The 19285-nt window shown below is 28.8% G+C and overlaps 2 protein-coding genes across 2 annotated transcripts in view; one reads left to right on the plus strand and one right to left on the minus strand.

Annotated features, from left to right (window-relative positions):
* The window catches only part of LOC113380567 (helicostatins), a gene marked incomplete at its 3' end in the record, with an annotated part of 36491 nt that extends 33537 nt beyond the window's left edge, over nt 1–2954 (plus strand). The window contains exon 5 of the mRNA XM_026619753.1: nt 2942–2954. Within this exon, the coding sequence (XP_026475538.1) occupies nt 2942–2954 (13 nt within the window). The remainder of the gene's footprint in view (nt 1–2941) is intronic.
* A 3081-nt stretch (nt 2955–6035) lies between these two features.
* LOC113364062 (solute carrier family 22 member 13-like) overlaps nt 6036–19285 on the minus strand; it is a 36861-nt gene continuing 23611 nt past the window's right edge. The window contains exons 4-9 of the mRNA XM_026606520.1: nt 10791–10983; nt 10020–10125; nt 7270–7597; nt 7026–7201; nt 6780–6952; nt 6036–6709 (exon numbers count right to left, since the gene is read on the minus strand). Of these exons, the coding sequence (XP_026462305.1) occupies nt 6202–6709; nt 6780–6952; nt 7026–7201; nt 7270–7597; nt 10020–10125; nt 10791–10983 (1484 nt within the window). The 3' untranslated portion in view covers nt 6036–6201. The remainder of the gene's footprint in view (nt 6710–6779; nt 6953–7025; nt 7202–7269; nt 7598–10019; nt 10126–10790; nt 10984–19285) is intronic.

Here is a 19285-nt window from a genome sequence, read left to right on the forward strand (position 1 = left end):
AAAATGGTCGTGTTTTTTGACAGTTAGATTTTTGATACAATCGGGTGAGTCGTTTTTTTGTAATCAGCAGAAAAGTGAAAAATTTTCCATCCACGTTTTAGCCAAAAATTTTGAACCGATTTTAAAAATTTAAAACTATTCGAAAGATATTTGGGAATCGTGCTGAATAGTTTTGGACAAAGATCGGTCGAGCCGTTTTTTCGTAACTAACTGTAGAAAAATTTTTTTGATAAAACTTTTTATGTTAATAGATATCATGGTCCTAAACAACATACTAAAATTTTACGTGTCTACGACAAGTAGTTTAATTTTAAGAATTCATCAAAGTTTGAAAAAATATTATAGTCAAAATTTGTATCAAAAGGTGCTTTTGTGATGTGACGAGTCAAACATTATCAATTCATTAAAATTAATAATAATGAGCTACTAATTTTAGGACATACAAGTGTCTGTGTACTATAAAATAATTACATGTTTAGATTCAATTGATAGCAATAACTTTATTTTCCAAATAAATAGTTGAAAATTTTATCTAAATATCTCAAATTCAGTTGATTAAGTCAATTATTACACATTTCGTGAAATTCGTGCAACTTGCCTTAAGGATACATGTCACTTTCAACTATTTTTTTGTGTTAGAGATTTTGATCTATATTACCTGGCCGACTCTGGTATAATGAAAGGAACTAAAAATCCAAAAGCCATTGGCATAGCCGTTATAAGAGTAAATTTGCGCCAGTCGTCAATGTAGGCGGCAAGCCATGCCATTGAACAGGTGGCTGTGGCAAAAAATACACCAAGTGCCATATTTGTTACAAAAGTACGCCATTTCGGTCCGGTGTATTCCAATACTAAAAACGAGATTATTCTATTAATAAGACACTGAATCAAATCAATTTTTTACTTTAAATTTTAAATGATCAAATCTCACCCAGTATATACATTATATTGAAACAGGTATCGCTAAATCCGCATATGAACCGAGAAATTATCAATTGCGTAGCATCCTGAGCATATGCCGTGAACAAGCTTGCTACAAATCCGACCAGGGTGCTAATGGTCAATGCGATGACCCTGCCAAACTTGTCTGCAACCCATCCGAACAACAAACAACCGAGAGATGATCCCAAAAAGTACACGGCATGTACAGTAGATCCTAAATGGCTTCTTTCACAAACCAATTCCATCTAACAAACAGAAGAAACGATTGCTAAGTCAAAAATTTTCATCAATATACATGTATTTCCACGTATATATGCATCATATCTTCATTATTTACTAGGGTTTATACAAAAACCGACATTTCAGAAAACCGGTTTTAGAATTTTAATTTTACTAAAAAATGTTTTAGTCGGTTTTCGAATTTTATATAGAAAGTAAATTTTTGCTCGAATATTCTGTAATTTATCCGTAAATTTAGTGTGATTTAGAGCAGTATTTGACTGAATTTATTTAATGTTCAATTTTATGGATAGTAAACAAAATTATTTTAATTTTAATTAGTAGAACTTAAGATTAATAGTTTATCTTGATTAAATAACTTTGAAAATAATTATTCGTTATTCATCATTTTCACATAAAAGAATGAAAATATTTTTATGATAGTGAAAGGAAAGTTTTCGAATAAATAAAAATAATTCAATTTTAAATAAAAAGCATTCATTAAACAAAAAAAAATAAAAAAATGTTAGATACATGTTGATACATACTTGTTAATATCAATTTTAGTTTTAAAAACAATTAAGCTAAACTTGGGTATTGTCTGTTCTAAGCAATTTTAATTAATTAATTTTGAACATTCTAATTGTTTTTTTGTTTAATAAAATATGATTTCAAAAAACTTAGAAGGTCTATCGAATTGCTACTTATTGATATTGATCACAAATTTTCCTGAAATAGAAAATACTCTCATACTTGCGACCGAATTATGCTTAATTGTTTTTAAATCCTGATATAATAATTCTTAGTTTTTGTTCTTTTATTTGTGGGTTGTAGGGCTTAAAAATCTTTTTTTAACTTTGAGTAGAGGAAGTTACTTCTTCAAGAAAAAGCCACACTGATTTAAATTAATATATACACTGGTATAAAAATCTAAATTAATATATATATAATCTTTCTGGGAACCATTGCAGAATGATAAGATATCAAAACGCTTTCATCTATCTTTCATATTTGGCTATATTTGCCATATTCCATTTATGCAGTAAAAACCGACTTTTTTCACTAAAAAACCGGTTTTCGAATTCCAGAATTTTTGCCAAAAAAACGGATTTTAAAACCAGTTTTTGAAAACCGACAAACCCTATTACCTCGACACCTGCTGATGGATAAGTAATATCACTAAAATCGTACTCCCACCCATGATTGCACGCTATCACTGGCCATGATGTATTGGGAGTCATGATCATGGTTCCATTTTCATCCACATTTGCTGTAAAATTGACATCATATCTTAAACAATTTTCGTACTCGAAAACAACGTCAGAGTCATCACGAGGAATAGCTAATTTCAATCTGCAAAGACAAAAATCTGACGAGAACTGAAGTTTTACTGATAAAAACTAAAGTTTTATAGAAACAGACAAGTTTCATTTCGAAAACCTTTCATCTGGTGTGAGATGTCCTAATTCAGGTATACGACACCAATGTCGATCGGGGACAGGTACAATAAACATTATGGAAAAATAACCGTATGCTTGTATAAAACCGTATGGTAGCATCATGAAGAAAAGTATTATTTGGCAAAATCCAAATTGTCCAATATGAGGCAGAAGTTCGTCGAAATCCATTGGGCGACCTCGTGCTCCTAAAAATTAACAAAAATGCAAAAAAAAATTAAAACCATTCATTTAATAATTTTTGATAATAATACTTTGACCAGCTCTACTTGCATCTTCAGCCATAATTACTAGTCAAATTATAGAAAAATTAATTAGTTTAGTTCACATAAAAAAATAATAGTTAAATTGTAAAATGTGATTTGACATTTTAAATTTCCGTTGATTTTGTTTTGATTTTAGTGTATAATTTAATTTTAATTATATAAAAAATTAAACGCTAGTGCTTAATTATAGATCGTAATATTTGCTTGTATAGTGATACAAATAGCTATGCTAACTTGGTAACATAAAAGTTAAACCATATTTAAAACATGCAATCAAAATTTAGTTTCTAATTAATTAATTAACTAGTGGTGCATGTCATCGTGCCTTATGGAAAATTGGTGGTACTTCCCGAAACGTAGAGAAATGTTCGAGGCATATTAAATGTTTTCAAATAGTTTATTATAAATACTGTAACATTGTCTAATATATATATAAGAATTATATAAACTGAATTGCAAAGTTGAAATTATTTATTTAAAGTATATAAGTGAACTTTATAATTTTAGAATTTTTTTTTGCCTTAAAGCAATTGTTTTGTACAAGCAGAAAATTTTTTGAATAATTCAAATCGAATGCTTAGTTTTCTCAAAAACTGCCACTTTTTGTAAATTTAGCTCTGTATTTTGGAAATGGTTGGACCTACCTTTGCCAAAAACTATTCACCACTACTCCCAATCATTACAAATCGAATGTTTTTTGGATCATTCAAATCGGATACTCTGATTTCTCAAAGACTTGATTTATATTTTCTGCACTCTTTGCTCCGTATCTCCGGACCTGCCTTTGCCAAAAACAAATTAGCACATCTCCCTATCAATAGAAATGGAATGTTTTTTTAACCATCCACACATACACACATCCATTTTTTCTGAGGTTTGCCAAAATGTTCAGAAACCTCTGAAACGTGAAAGTATGCAAAAATTTTCATTTTTGATGTTTGGCCCATTACTATAACTTACCCTACGGAAAGTTAAAAATACTAATTTGCAATTATTAATTTTAAGGAAAAACGACTATCCAAGTAGCTAACTAAAATAACCCAAAAATGATTCAAAAATTTAAATGTAATTCTGAATGTTGATCTCAAATGCACTTAATTGATAACTATTTATAAATATTACTTAAATTAAATTACAAAATAAATGCTGTATCAAAAAATTACGAAATAAGATAACTTATAAGATAAAATGTTTTCAATTAAGATAAAATGAGATGCATGCACTGAATAAACTATTTACCCTTTTTATTAAATTCCACATATTTTTCTAAAATAGAAGTATCATAAGGCCAATTACATAAGCTTTTTTATACATGTAAAATGTTTATGTTTATAGGTATCAAAAATATATATTTGTATCTTACAAGAAGACAATCCAATTCTATTGGAAGTTGTCTACCAATGTTGTTTTTATTATGTTTGTCATGTTTACATTTGTGTAGACGCAACTACCTGATTCTCTGCTGATTCTGCCGCAAGGGTTTTAGGGTCCCATCTATGATTCCAAAAATTCGATGTCTTTGTTTCTGCATTGTCTCCAAGGCACTGGTCGATGCAAGAACTTTTGGGGAAATAATATCTAATAGCACGCAGGTCTTGAAATTGACTCTTTTAACTACGAAGAAGAGACTGAATCTCTGATTAAATAGAAATGTTGTTTTACGGGTCTATGATGGTATGGATTGGTAGTCACGAACTGCCAAAAAAACTGTATTTGCTCTCAATCTACTACTTCTGGGCCGGCGGTGGCGATATCGGTTAGAGCGTGGACTAGCAGCCACTAGTTCCAGGTTCGCTGGATCGATTCCCGCTACCGCCGTAGCCCGACATCAGGCAGCTTTGATGTCAAATTTCCACTTGGGATTATAGATCACAATATAATTCCAAGTGGAAATCGTCCTTCGTGGACATAGCTGCAACATTCAATCATATGCAACTATTAGACGTAAGAGCTAATATCAAAAATATCCCACACATAAGAGAATGGTTAATCGATGGATTGCCTCTCAAGAAATAAAGTAGTATTAAGTCGTTAACCAACAGCTTATAGAACATATAGGAGTTCTGATTGCTGTTCAAACAATAAATAAAAAAAAAAAAAAAAATCTACTACTTCTAAAACCTAACCTCAAAAAAACTACACTTTACGCGTGTCAGTAGTTTCACTTCTGATAAAATTGTTATGTGATATATGTGGCTTTTGGAGGTTAGGTTCATATCCCATAAATTTATTGAATGTTTTAATTAAAGATAAATGTAAGCGTTATTAAATTTAGGTTGATTTTTTGTGTATTTTTTTAACAGTTGAAGAATATCGTAGATGTTCGGAAAACCACATGGACAATTCGTTCACCGTGGATGATAATCTACCAGCCTCATCTATAATTGGAAATACAATGTACCAGAAAATTTGCATTTGCAGGGTGAGTGCTTTGAATATTATAGATTTGATGGTAAAGTGACTTGCTAAAATTTATTCCACACAAAGTAACATTACTTTAGAATACTAAGTATCTTTTATACTAAGTATCTAAATAATGTTTCTTAATAGCTTAAATATTTAAACACTGTATATTATTACATTTTAATAATTAGATTTTTATTCTTAAATTCAATACACAGCACATCAATATTTTCACTAACTATTTTATATCTGTAATCATATTTACATTTCAATGTTCGATTGTACTTACACTTAGTTTAGTTTAGTACACATTTTTAGATAATAATAATTTTTCTACATCACAATATACAAATATTTTTATATAATATATTATACGATATTTATTTTAATAAACTTATATAAAAGTAAATTTGCAAGACATTTAAGGCACATAAATTAAAACAAAATTAATATCAACTTGTGTTTGAATTCAGTTTCAATTTCAAATCGAATACGAAAATGTAAACAAAGTAAGGGCACAGTTGTTTGAAAAACTGTTGTCTAAAATAATATGTTCACGTAAATTTTTCAAATGGACGATTATATATAAAATATTTGATTGCATAACTATAGGTTAATTACATTGATTATTCTTTTATTACTAATGATAAGAGATGGTCTCCAGCCATAAGCATCTAAAATTATTTATTAGCATTTAAATTAAAATACGTCCAAATTTAAATTAAAATTTAAATTAAAATATGTCCAAATAAATACTACGATCTAAAGACATACATATTTTTTCGTTTTTTAGTATATATTATAGTATATAATAATTTTATTTTTAATTATACCGCGGTGGTCAGAAGTAATAAAAAATCTAAACTAACCTAAATATCACACTACAAATTGTATCAAAATTAATTTGTTCTAATTTATTTTACTAAGTCGCTTATCGTTTTGGCACCACTTTCAATATGTTTATCTGACACTAACCCTGAAGGTTTAACAATGGTGCTTGTAGGTGCATGTGTATCATTTGCCAAAGGCGATATCGTATGGGGAATGTTGTGACTATGATAACTGATTGGATGATCAGTGCATTTGTCCTCAGATTTCATCGACTTTCTGATTGAAGTGCTTCTTTGTAGAAGACTTGAACGCATTTCGCCTTTGGTAGAAGCCCTAAGTGATGCTCGGCCGCCTCTGGTGAATCCAATTTGGCTCTGTGGATTTGAACTGTCGTGGCCTGAATCGTCAGATATAGCCGATTGGGTAGATTTTATAGACTTTCCAGATCGGACAGATGATCTGTGTAGCAAATTGGAGCTGAGTTCTCCACGTGTTGACGCCCTCAAGGACGCGCCGGTATGGTGAAGAGATGAGAAGTCAGAACGCTTGAATGGTATAGGAGGTCCTTCTACGTCTTCAGCAATATCTTTCCTACAAAACACAAAGGATAAATTTAGCAATGTTAAGAATCTATGGGTGTAAATGAAGAAAAATGTCTTACTTTCCAATACATGGAAACTCCCAAAATTGCTGATCTTTTCCAAAGTTTTCTCCATCGTTCAGCGTTTGAGGCAACTCTTCACCTAAAGTCTCTGGCAGGAATAGACATAGTGCTCCTCCAATAATTCCCAAAATTCCCAGAATAATCAGAGGCAAGGTTTGCGAAATTGTAGCCTTTGATGAAAACAAATGTAAATACCAAGATTGTACTAACACACTAATTTCTTGCACAAATTAAAATATTTACCAAGTATACAACAAATGGTGCAACTATACTGGCAACGTAACCCATGATGTGGATGAAGGCAACTCCTTGAGCGCGGACAACTGTGGGCAATAATTCTGCGGCATATTGTAAACCAATGTTGTAGGAGACATTCACACAAAATCTTCCTATTATTGCCAAACTTGCAGAATAAACACCTGGATAAATAAAATAATAATTTGTAGAAAAATTGTTTGAATTGGAATTCTATTATGATGTTTCATACCTGAAGGTACAGCTGCTGCTGCCAAACTGAACAATCCACTAAAAACCATTGTGAAAAATGATAACCATCTTCTTCCCCATCGGTCCAAAACCAGAGTCAGGAAAGTATCAGCTGGAAATTCAGTTGCTGATGCCACAGTAAATGTAAGGAACAAGTCCAGTCCTAAAGATCCAACGTTTCTTACGTGTCCATCAAAGACTAAAGATATCGCCATCCAGATTAGAATAAGCAAAATTGTCATCTTTCGAAGATGAGGGCTTCGGAACAAGTCGAGGACTGAGTAGTTTTTATCAGCATCCTCTTCTGCTTGAAGTTTGGTACAACTATCCTGAAAGCGAAATGCATATTTCAAAAACTTGCTTCAGTAATTTTATTAAGCAATCTATTACTTCTGATCCAAGTAAACGTACAATAACTTTATCTATAAAATCCAGCACAAGTAATTATTTATCTCAATTTCAATTAAACATTTAGTTGTTTTTTCTTCCTATACGAGTTATTGCAAATTATGACAAAGCTAAGATATAAATCTATTATAAGTAAATTGAAAAGTCCTGTACAATCTCTATTGATTTAGCAATATTTATGAACCAGGCAATAGTTCATAATCAGCCTGAGTCATAAGATTAGTTACTGGTGACTTTGCCGTTTGCCAAATGGTATGTCCTTGGTATTGGTACTTTCAATTCGGGCGAACGTGGAAATAAATAGATAATATCTGGTGTTATCATATAAATATTATAGGTATATCGTATACATGCAAAAATTTGGATCACAAGAAGTACCCAAAATTGGGATTTTTTCTAACATTGTGCAGTATTTGCCTAATGATTCATGTAATAGTTACGCCAGACTTTGTAGATTTTAACTTTATTATAAAAGTAAACATATAATATATACTGTCTGCATGCATGTCAATAAATAGAATATTTATCACAATCTATAATAGCATTTCCATTTTTATGCATGGTTGTATTCCTAAGATAAGTTAATTGATTTTTGACATGATCTAATATCAAGCATTTAATTTCTTCAAGCTATGCCAATCAATTTTCCAATTTTTTTTTTATTCTGATTGATTTTATTATTACTTGCACATATGTGTTTATTATACACATGTTAATTTATTTCCATGATATATCTATTTTGACTTGTTAATTGACTAAGGGTGTTGACGCATTACAAATAAGTGTCTTTGTCTTTATGTTGTCAAACAGTCTAGGTCAAATTATAGTTTGTCCCTGACAATAGTACACATGGTTAGTAAAGGAATGTCATGATTAATGATCATTAGTGTATAAAAGAGTGGTATAATTGCTAAGGAGTTTGTAGTGCATTACTATTATTATGATCACGCACGAATTAGTCAGAGAGCTGGAAGAAAGATTCTGGAATGGTGAGCATCGATATTTGATGATCTTTTTATTATTAGAATTTATCTAATAGGGCTGACATTTTTATTGGTGCAGCAATGCCAGATTAAAAGCTATATTTACATGGAAACATATTGCTATTTATATTTCCAAGTGAAAATCGTTATCACTGCTGCCTGACAACAGGCTGCTCGAAGTGAATATCGAAGCCGAGACATCTGAATCAAATCTAATTGCTTTTAGTATCTCCTGATTATCATTTTTTCTAGAATATTCTATATTTTATATTATGCATTAGAACCTTTGCACCAGCCTGCCTGATTCCTGGCAACACGCATACTAATCGAGTTATTTCATGCGTGATTTGATTTAATGCACTACAGACTTGCTGTCAACAGTAATGACAGTAATAACATGTTGCTAGGTGATATTATATTCTTTCAAAGATTGCATCTCATTTTCATTTAAATAGGCCTACATTATTGCATTGATTAAAATAAAATAAGAACTGCTTGAATAAAATTTAAATTTGTAATTTATCCGGAACTCATAGTAGAATTGCATCAAATTGTTGCATCAAAATGTAAGGGAATAGTTATCTTTTAACATTTTTAAATTTGATAGATCCTTAGAAGGTAGTTTTCTCAATATATGGGCCAATTCTTCGATGAAATGAAAATGCTATGTTTCGAGTTCATAATCACATGAGTTGCTCGTAACAAACTGTTCAAAAGCTATGTATTTGCTGTGCGATCAGAAGATTTATACATAAAACCTAACCTACAAAAGTCTAAGCATTATAATTATTTAATTACTTATGTGTTATTAAAAGTGACATCTGAAAATTGCACTTTTGATATTTGACATTTGTGCCTTTTGGAGGTTAGGTTTTATGTGTAATACAACTGATCCCACAGCAAGTGCTAAGCTTTTTGACAGTTCGCTACTACCACCAGCCTATATGATTATGGACCCGTAACATAACATTTTAATTTTATCGGAGAATAATCACCATATTAACTATTTTATAAAAAAATACAGGTTGAAAGACGGCTTGTAGTCATCTAGAAGTTGCACGTCTTTTGATTAAAAAATTATTAATAGAATTATTAATGAGTTCAATTATATTATTAATATTTTTGAATAAACTAAATCATAAACCAATGATTTTCTGGTACCTACCTAGTGAATTACAAAAACAATCTTTCTCAAAAATAGACGACTTAAGATTTTTTTGAAACTTCTTAACAATTTTCATATTGGTTTATAATGCAATATATGCATCTCATAAATATTACAATATATACATATATATATATATATATATATATATACATTTAATTTTAATATACTCTTTCCTCAGTTTTTTATACTTACGCTGAAATCTTTATAAATTTGTGGGTCCACTTTTTTGCCATTGATTTTTTCAAATTTCTGCATAATTCCGAGTGCTTTTGTGACTCTGCCTTGAGAAACCAACCATCTGAAATTTAAAACCATAATAACTATTTATTTTCTAATAATGTTGTATAAATTTTAATACAAATAATAACAAAACTCTATAGATTGGCGTTATGTATTAAACCGCATTGAGATAAGAATTATAAGTTAGAATATAAATTATTATGTAACAATAAAATATGTATTAATTTAAATATCTCTGACATTTTTTATTGATGTTAATTAATGTATTGGTTTCCCTAAACTACGTTTGTTTTTAGAAAATTTATCTCATTTTGTTAAGTACAATTTATCTAGTTTTGATGATTTGTTTACTATGATTACTTGGAAACATAATTCCTTCCTTGGAAACATATATTTCCTAGTGAAAACAGGTATCACAACGGTTGGTTTAAAACTCCTAGCTCTAACCACTAATACACAGTGGATTTCTATTTGTAAAATTAAATTGCTTGAGGCTTATCTCAATTTGTTAAATACAATTTCTTTAGTTCGGGTCAATTTGTTTACTATGTTTACTTGGAAACATAATTCGATATATATTTCCTAGTGAAGACAAAAGTCACTACGGCTTGACATCAGGCTGCCCGAGACAGGTATCAATGTTGGAACTTCTGTTTAAAATCTCCTAGTTTAAAAAAAGTTGACAAGAAATCACTAAACTAATAAAATAGATAATATTATTACCTGGCAGATTCTGGTAGTACAAATGGCGTAAATATGGCAATAGCCAGGGGTGCTGAAGTGACGATACAAAGCATCCTCCAGTCGGCTAAATAATAGGCAATCCAGGGTAGCATACATGTGGCAATCGTGAAAAATATTGCTATTGACATATTTGCCACGAATGTCCTCCATTTTGGCCCAACGTATTCGAGTACTATAAAAAGAAAAGAAAATAATAATAATAATTAAAAAAAAAATATTTCAAGTCAATTTTTAAAGAAAATTGCTGACGTTTTAGCTAGATGTCAATTAAGGTAAATACAAGATTTTTTTATGGTTCCGTATATTCATATGTATAATCAATTTCCATATTAAGTGCAAGTACTCGTATTTTTTGTTAGGTTTATAGGAGATAAGATTATTTTTTATATTTCTATAACTACAAATTGTAACCAAAAAAGTTTCAGAAGATTGCATAAGACTCAGTGGTACTTCACACCTTATTGAAAAAAAATATGCAAAAGGTTAAATATGCTATTTTTAAAAAGTACATGAGTGGATATTGATATTTCTATTAAATCTTTTAACAAGATTTATGACTTATATTTAAAATAATAGTCGTGATATGCAATAATTTGAAAGTTCTGTTGTGCATTTACTGGTGCAATTGAATGCACAAGATTGTAATATCATATTTCCTTGTCACGATGTTAAATAAAATTAATGTTCTCTTCAATAAAAATTAATTTAGCCGTAATAAATTATGTAATTAGCCTTATTCATGGCAGATATAATAGAGTGCAAATGAAGGATAAGGTTATTATTTACAGATATATTCATATACTTATATACACAAACGCATATACACACAAACTTATGAAAATAATATATATATATATATGAGTGAGTTCTTGAGGGCGATACATCAAACAAAGAAAAGCCAAAGATTTATAAAATAATCTTTATTTCCAAACGTTTCGACATTCAATTTAATGTCATCATCAGTGGATCTAAAAACAGTATGAAAATTAGCATATCTAGGTAATTATAATATATGTGGATTGGTAAAGTAACTATACAATAAGAGAAAAATTAACAAACAGCAACACTTAACAACAAACCAAATATAAAAGATAGGAAAGGTAGTAGAGACTAGAATTAAATAAATAATTAAAAAGTATAGGCAAAAATATTTAAGTACACTCATATAAACCTACGCATATATACATATATATACATACAACATATACACACATATACATATATATATATACATATATATATATATATATATATATATATATATACATGCATATATCCATGTACACACATGCATAGTGCTGACAAGTTAGTTGCATAAATGTTAGTGCCAATCTCTAGTGCTGTGTACACTTCTCTATATGTACTAACCAACGTAATGTAAGTCCACTTTTATTTTATATGTATTATCCATCTTCATAAATAATTTGTTTGCTTTACATATATACGAGTTTACATATATTGTATGTTTATATATATATATATATGTATTTGTATGTACGAGGTGTGTTCAAAAAGTACCCGGAATTACTAATAATCAAATTTCGCGGGTCTGGAGTGTCTGATTGTCAAAATTTTTTTTTATTGTGTTGGTATACATGCCCCTAAAGTATGATGAAATTTTCAGCTATATTCACTGTTTACTTTGTCTGTGGTAGTCGCTAAGGTTCGACGTGTTTTTCTGAGCTCGGCGATTTTTACAATGGAAGAATTGAAAAGTCAAAGAATTTGTATTAAATTTTGCGTAAAAAATGAAATAAAGTGTTGCAAAGAGCAAAAATTCACCAGATATGGCTCCGTGTGACTTTTTCCTATTCCCAAAGTTGAAGAGACCCATGAAAGGACGGCGGTTTACCTCGATTGAAGAAAATCGCTGAGAGTGCTCAAGGACATATCAAAAAGTGAATATCAAGGGTGCTTCGAAAATTGGAAAAAACGCTGGCATAAGTGTATTATATCTGGGGGGGACTACTTTGAAGGGGAGCACATTAATGTAGACGAATAAATAAATATTTTTTTGAAAAAACGAAAATTCCGGGTACTTTTTGAACAGACCTCGTATGTATGTATATATATGTATATTACTTATTTACATGTATGTTTGTATGTATGTGCATATGTATATGTGTATACATATAATTGTATATACGTATATATGCATGTATGTATGTGTATATATATATATGTATATGTATATGTATATATATATGTATATATATATATATATATATATATATATATATATTTGTGAGCATTTATGTACATATGTATATATATGTATTGTGTGTATATATATATATATATGTATGTATATATATGTATATATATATGTGTGTATATATGTATATATACATGTTTATGCGTATATGTATGTGTATACGTGTATAGCTATAGTTACATAGATAGGTATGAGTATATGTATGGTTCATACATGTACATGTACGTCGTTGTGAATATGCATGCACGTTGCATATATGTATATACGTTTATTTATATGGGTATAGTCTTACATGTATATGTGTACATATATAGGTATATATTGTTGTATCTGTATATGTATATGTGTATTATATGTTTATATGTGTGTGTATATGGATATATGCATGTATATATATATATACGAGTATATATGTATATATATATATATGTATATGTGTGTATATGTTGTATGTATATATATGTATATATGCGTAGGTTTATATGAGTGTACTTAAATATTTTTGCCTATACTTTTTAATTATTTATTTAATTCTAGTCTCTACTACCTTTCCTATCTTTTATATTTGGTTTGTTGTTAAGTGTTGCTGTTTGTTAATTTTTCTCTTATTGTATAGTTACTTTACCAATCCACATATATTATAATTACCTAGATATGCTAATTTTCATACTGTTTTTAGATCCACTGATGATGACATTAAATTGAATGTCGAAACGTTTGGAAATAAAGATTATTTTATAAATCTTTGGCTTTTCTTTGTTTGATGTATCGCCCTCAAGAACTCACTCATATATTTCAACATCAAAATTAACTACTAAATCATATATATATATATATATATATATATATATATATATAAACATACAAATAAATTATTTACACTATTAATTTATTTCTAGTGTTTTTATTCATCATTCTTTTATTTATTTACTTGCATAATTTTATTCGGCAATTCTATATATAATATATAATATATAAACATACAAATAAATTATTTACACTATTAATTTATTTCTAGTGTTTTTATTCATCATTCTTTTATTTATTTACTTGCATAATTTCATTCGGCAATTCTTAATTAATTTCTTTGTGTATTTTTACCAGTTATTAACTTCTATACATTTACTTTTATTTTTAATTTATAATTTACTTATTACATAATGCCACCAAATTATATCCGTCCACTTAATTATTTATTTTTTAAAATAACAAAAGTTACACAAATATATTAATTTGCTTACCATATTTGTGTTGCCTCATAGATTTTTTTAATATTTTAACAAATACTAGTAATTTAAAAAAAATATTTTTTAAAATAACAAGAGTAAACAATATAAGCTTTGCCAGAAGTGTTATTGTTGTTAATTCAATTCAAATTTCGACACAAAAAATAATATTGTAAAAGTTATTGATTTGATTGAAAGTAAGGTTGAAACTGATGCAATTAAGTGACAGTATTTTGTATATATATACACTTGTCATTTATCTACATCTAAGATTTTGCTACAATTGATGAATTACCAGTATACTTATAAGATTCTCACTAAAAACTTGAAATAGGATTAAGTCATATAAGAATCATTTCAATTTTTATCACACATTTTTGAATAATAATAAAAAATTTTTTTTTAATTACTATTTCTAATTCAAAGTTTTAATTACTAGTGAAAACTGTCACAATGCTATGTATTTGCTGAGCAATCAGGTGTTTTACACGTAAAACCTAACTTCACGTATGTGTTATGAATGCACATCAGGAAGGTGCAGTAATGATTTCGGTTAAGTTTTTTTATCATTTTGATCATTTCGTATGTCATTAGTCTATCAATTTTTTTAAAATAATTTTATATATTTTTTTTTGTAATCAGTTTCAAAAAAGCAAAACATGTCTTCACCTTATTGTGCAATACAAAACACCACCAGAACAAATTGCATTTTATGCGGTAAAGCTCAAAATAGGTTTAAAAATTCAAAATTAAAATATCACCCTAAATATAATATACATGTTTAAATATATTAATATTTATTTTATATATTTTTCTGAATTCTACGACTAAATGTAGACGTCATGAACCATAAGTCGCGGTCATAACCCAATGAGCATTTGAATCAAGGACTCGTAACTTATTGTATTCACTTTCTATACAGTTGGAAGAATTAACATTAATGTGTAAAATACACAATTTATAGACATTAACGAGACATTATATTTGCGTGTTAGTGACTATTTAAAATTTCATATAATCTGCTCAGAAAATAGTCGAAGAAATATTTGGAAAATCTGTAAAATGCTTTTGTAATAATTCATATTTTCTTGCATCTGTAGTATAATTTTTTCTTCATAATTTTAGATAACCTTCAAAGCAGATGAAGTAATAAAAAATATCGTCTTAATTGTTTTTAAATACTATTATGTACTATTCAAGATCATTTTGCAACCTTAGAGATTAAATCGACAACAAATTGCAACTGCAGATTTATCTTAACATCTTAAATCAGAAGAATAACTTTTTTTTGCTAGATTTTTTTACATTGTATTACCTTTGACCAGATGAAGATATTAATATATATATATATATATATATATATATATATATATATATATATATATATTTATATATATATTCTTGATTTGATGCTCCATTTTCTTTATATCTCAAATCTTGTTTTAAGATTTTCTTAGGACAAAAGTTATCCTTTTTCTATGATTTGATTACAATGGCAATATTTAAAATACTATTTTTAATTTTATTCCATATTGTAAAACGCATTTCATGTGGAAATACAAGATTTTAGAATGCTACTCAGCAGTAGTCAGTTTTGGTTTGGAAAAAAATTATTAATATATATCGTTTAAAACGCTATTGAAAAACGTCTATTACTAATTACCCCTGTTACAGATAGGTCCCAGCTCCCCTATAATATATAAGTGAATAGGTCATAGTTTAGAATATGACTTAAAACGAACCAATGACCTAAAACTCCAAAAATCCAAAAATCAAAAAATTCAAAAAATATGATAAAAATTCATATAAAATAGAACTTATTAATTTTCCTATTTCTCTTATATACTAGAAATTCTACAGAGATAACATTGCTTTTCAACAAGTTCATAAATTCACTTCGACTCCATACAGGTTTAATATGAAACTGCAATAATAATAAATTTTTAAATAAATGCCAATGTATGCATTTCATTTCAAAGTGTTAATAGTACTTGCCAAGTTTATTCTGTCGTAATGTATCATTGACTGTCAATGTCAAGGTTCGTCGAAGAAGTTTCTCCAAAGGAGGAATACGTATTTTGTTAAAGAAATATATATTTAAAATTAATTTTAATATTATTTTATAACCATACGTTAGTTTTGAATACAGTTTTATATTAAATGGTTTCAAATAGATTATGAAAAATACTGATTGTCTAATATTTATAAGAGTTATATACACAGAATTGCAAAGTTAAAATTATTTATTTTACCCAGAATTCAAAATGAAATCTGAATTATTTTCTATTTAGGTACAAAAAATTTTTTTTTTTTGGAAAAATAAATAAATTTTGAAATAAAAAAAATCAAAAGCAGGCCCGGGTGGACAGGTAGGCAGATGAATTGGTAACTAGGTTGGCAAGTAGGCTGATAGATGCCGTTAGACAAGTCCAAAAGGTAGAAGAGTCAGGCATTTTTGGAGTTGCAGGTAAAAAAGTTAAAGAATTGATATTTGGTGGTATGAAATGATTATTACGAATCACGAAAAGTACGAAAAGTGTTTCGTCAACACAAGCAGAAAATTTTCTGAATCATTCAAATCGGATGCTTAGTTATCTCAAAACCAAAAATTTTTTGCGCATTTAGCTCCGTATCTCCGAAACGGCAGGACCTGCCTTTGCCAAAACCTAATCACCACTTTTCCCTGTTATTGCAAATTGAATGTTTTCTAGATAATTCAAATCGGATGCTCCGTTCACTCAAAAACTCTTTGCTCCGTATCTCCGTAACTGCTGGACCTGCCTTTACCAAAAACAAATCAATACATCTTTCTACCAATATGAATCGAATGTGTGGGAACCATTCAAATCGGTTGATACGTGCGCCCAAGAACTTGCCCTAAGGAATATTAAAAAAGAACCTTAAAATTTCGGCTTTATATTTTAGTATGAAAAATTCTCCATTACATACAACTTTCTGAGAAAAAAAAATACGACAAATTATACGCCCAATTGATAAATTTACAACAAAATTAGATACATAGAATTATAAGTTACTTAATAATAATAGTGCAAACCGAAACTTTGTGATGGATCATTTTATACTACCTATGAAAATGACGGACCTGCACAGTTCTATTAATTGCCTGCGGGACAGTAACTATGACAATATTATGCAATCTTGTTAAAATTTTATCACATTAAATAAAGTACATCTATAAAAGCGCTTAAATGCAAACAGGTGTAAACAATATTAATTAACCATATCAACAATTAATTAATTTAATTACACGTTGCGCAAACGCATTATGAGCGACTTTGTAACTTGTTACATTTAAACAAACATATAAATATATATTTTAATTTGAGTAATTATGCAAATTTTTGAATAAATATACTATAAGACTTTATAACTAGCCACAAGTATTTTTTTAAAGCTTGCAATAATTATTATAATTAATAGCATCAACGGCCTATTGCCTTGACTACATGATATATCATGATGGATTGAATTTATTCATTAATTATGAAAATATAATATAGCACGTGATTATGGATGACAGAAATCATAAATTACTGGAAAATCTATAAATTTAATATATTAAAATAAATTGTACCTATTGACATATAATTTAAAAAAATATTTATATTCTTTTATATCGAAAATAATTCTGATTTTAATTTTAATTCTGGCTGAAGTTCTAAAGCTCACTTATATATTTTAAATAAAAAAATTCAACAGTGTATATCAGTTTATATAATTCTTGTAAATATTAGACAATGTTACAGTATTTATAATAATCTATATGAAAACTTTTAATATTCCTCGAACATTTCGTTACTGTACGGAAAGTTCGAGCAATTTGCCTTAAGGCACGATGCCATACACCACTAGTTCCAAACGCGTTTATGTTAAGATTGTATTTATTATCTTGACCAAACACAAAACTATCAGAGAACTCTACAATCAATGCATAATAAAAATCTTAGCCCACTGAAAACATGCACTGAAAATATTATGAATTCCTTACACCACGCAATACATGCCATTACCTCGTCTAAAGATATGAATATAAAATTTGACATGTTTATTACTATGGATAATAAATCTATTGCTAATCATAAAATTATGTTCAGTTTGCGCATTAGCTAATTGCTGATATGTTGCTGACGAGAATTGAGTATAATGCCGTGTCTATTATTGGGTCAAGATCTCGGAGTAAAGATCTTAAATGATCTAACGGTGTGAGAGAAAACACGTGCTGAGGATTAAAACTGCACGCGATAGTAAAAAAATAGAAAAAATAATAATATTTTTAATTCTTATCATAAATAATAGTTTTTCTAAATTTTGGGTAAGATGAAATTTGTTGATGACTCCTGGAATGGCCAGAAATTGGTGGCCAATTCAGAAGTTGTTTTGGTTTCTGGTAGGAGCAAGTACATGCGTGACAAGTAGCTTCTTTGTAAAAATATTAGGGCACTCTAAATTATTTTACATTGGGATATTTTCATAATTTTTTTCATCCCTTTCTTAGTCAAGTGGATCAACCTTCTGAATTTTCTTTTGGTACATGAATAAGCACTTAATAATTGAGAAATTTTCCATGGAAAAGAAGTGGAGGCAAATTTGGACTCTTTGGTGACTTTGGTGCTCTAAAAACTTTTTTACCCATTTTTAGTAAGTTGGATCAACCTTCTAAATTTTTCTTTGGTATAATAATAAACTCTTATTAATTGCGAAAGAACAACTGGAGACAAATGTGGACACCTTGGTGACTACAAAATTTCGTCAGGAAAACTCACTTAAAGGACTAGTTCTAAGAATAGTAGGGTACAGTTACCAAAGTGAATGATTCAAAAAATATTCGATTCCTATTGATAGGAAAATGTGCTGATTAGTTTTTGGCAGAGACAGGTCCAGCCGTTACGGAGATACGGAGCAAAGAGTGCAGAAAATAGAAATCGAGTTTTTGTGAGAACGGAGTATCTGATTTGAATGATCCAAAAAATATTCAATATGTGATTATTGGGGAAGTGGTGATTAGTTTTTGG

The sequence above is a fragment of the Ctenocephalides felis genome, unplaced genomic scaffold (genome assembly GCF_003426905.1).
Source record: "Ctenocephalides felis isolate EL2017-DRISC unplaced genomic scaffold, ASM342690v1 CF-g0.4_SCAFFOLD_00845, whole genome shotgun sequence".
NCBI classification, from domain to species: Eukaryota; Metazoa; Arthropoda; class Insecta; order Siphonaptera; family Pulicidae; genus Ctenocephalides; species Ctenocephalides felis.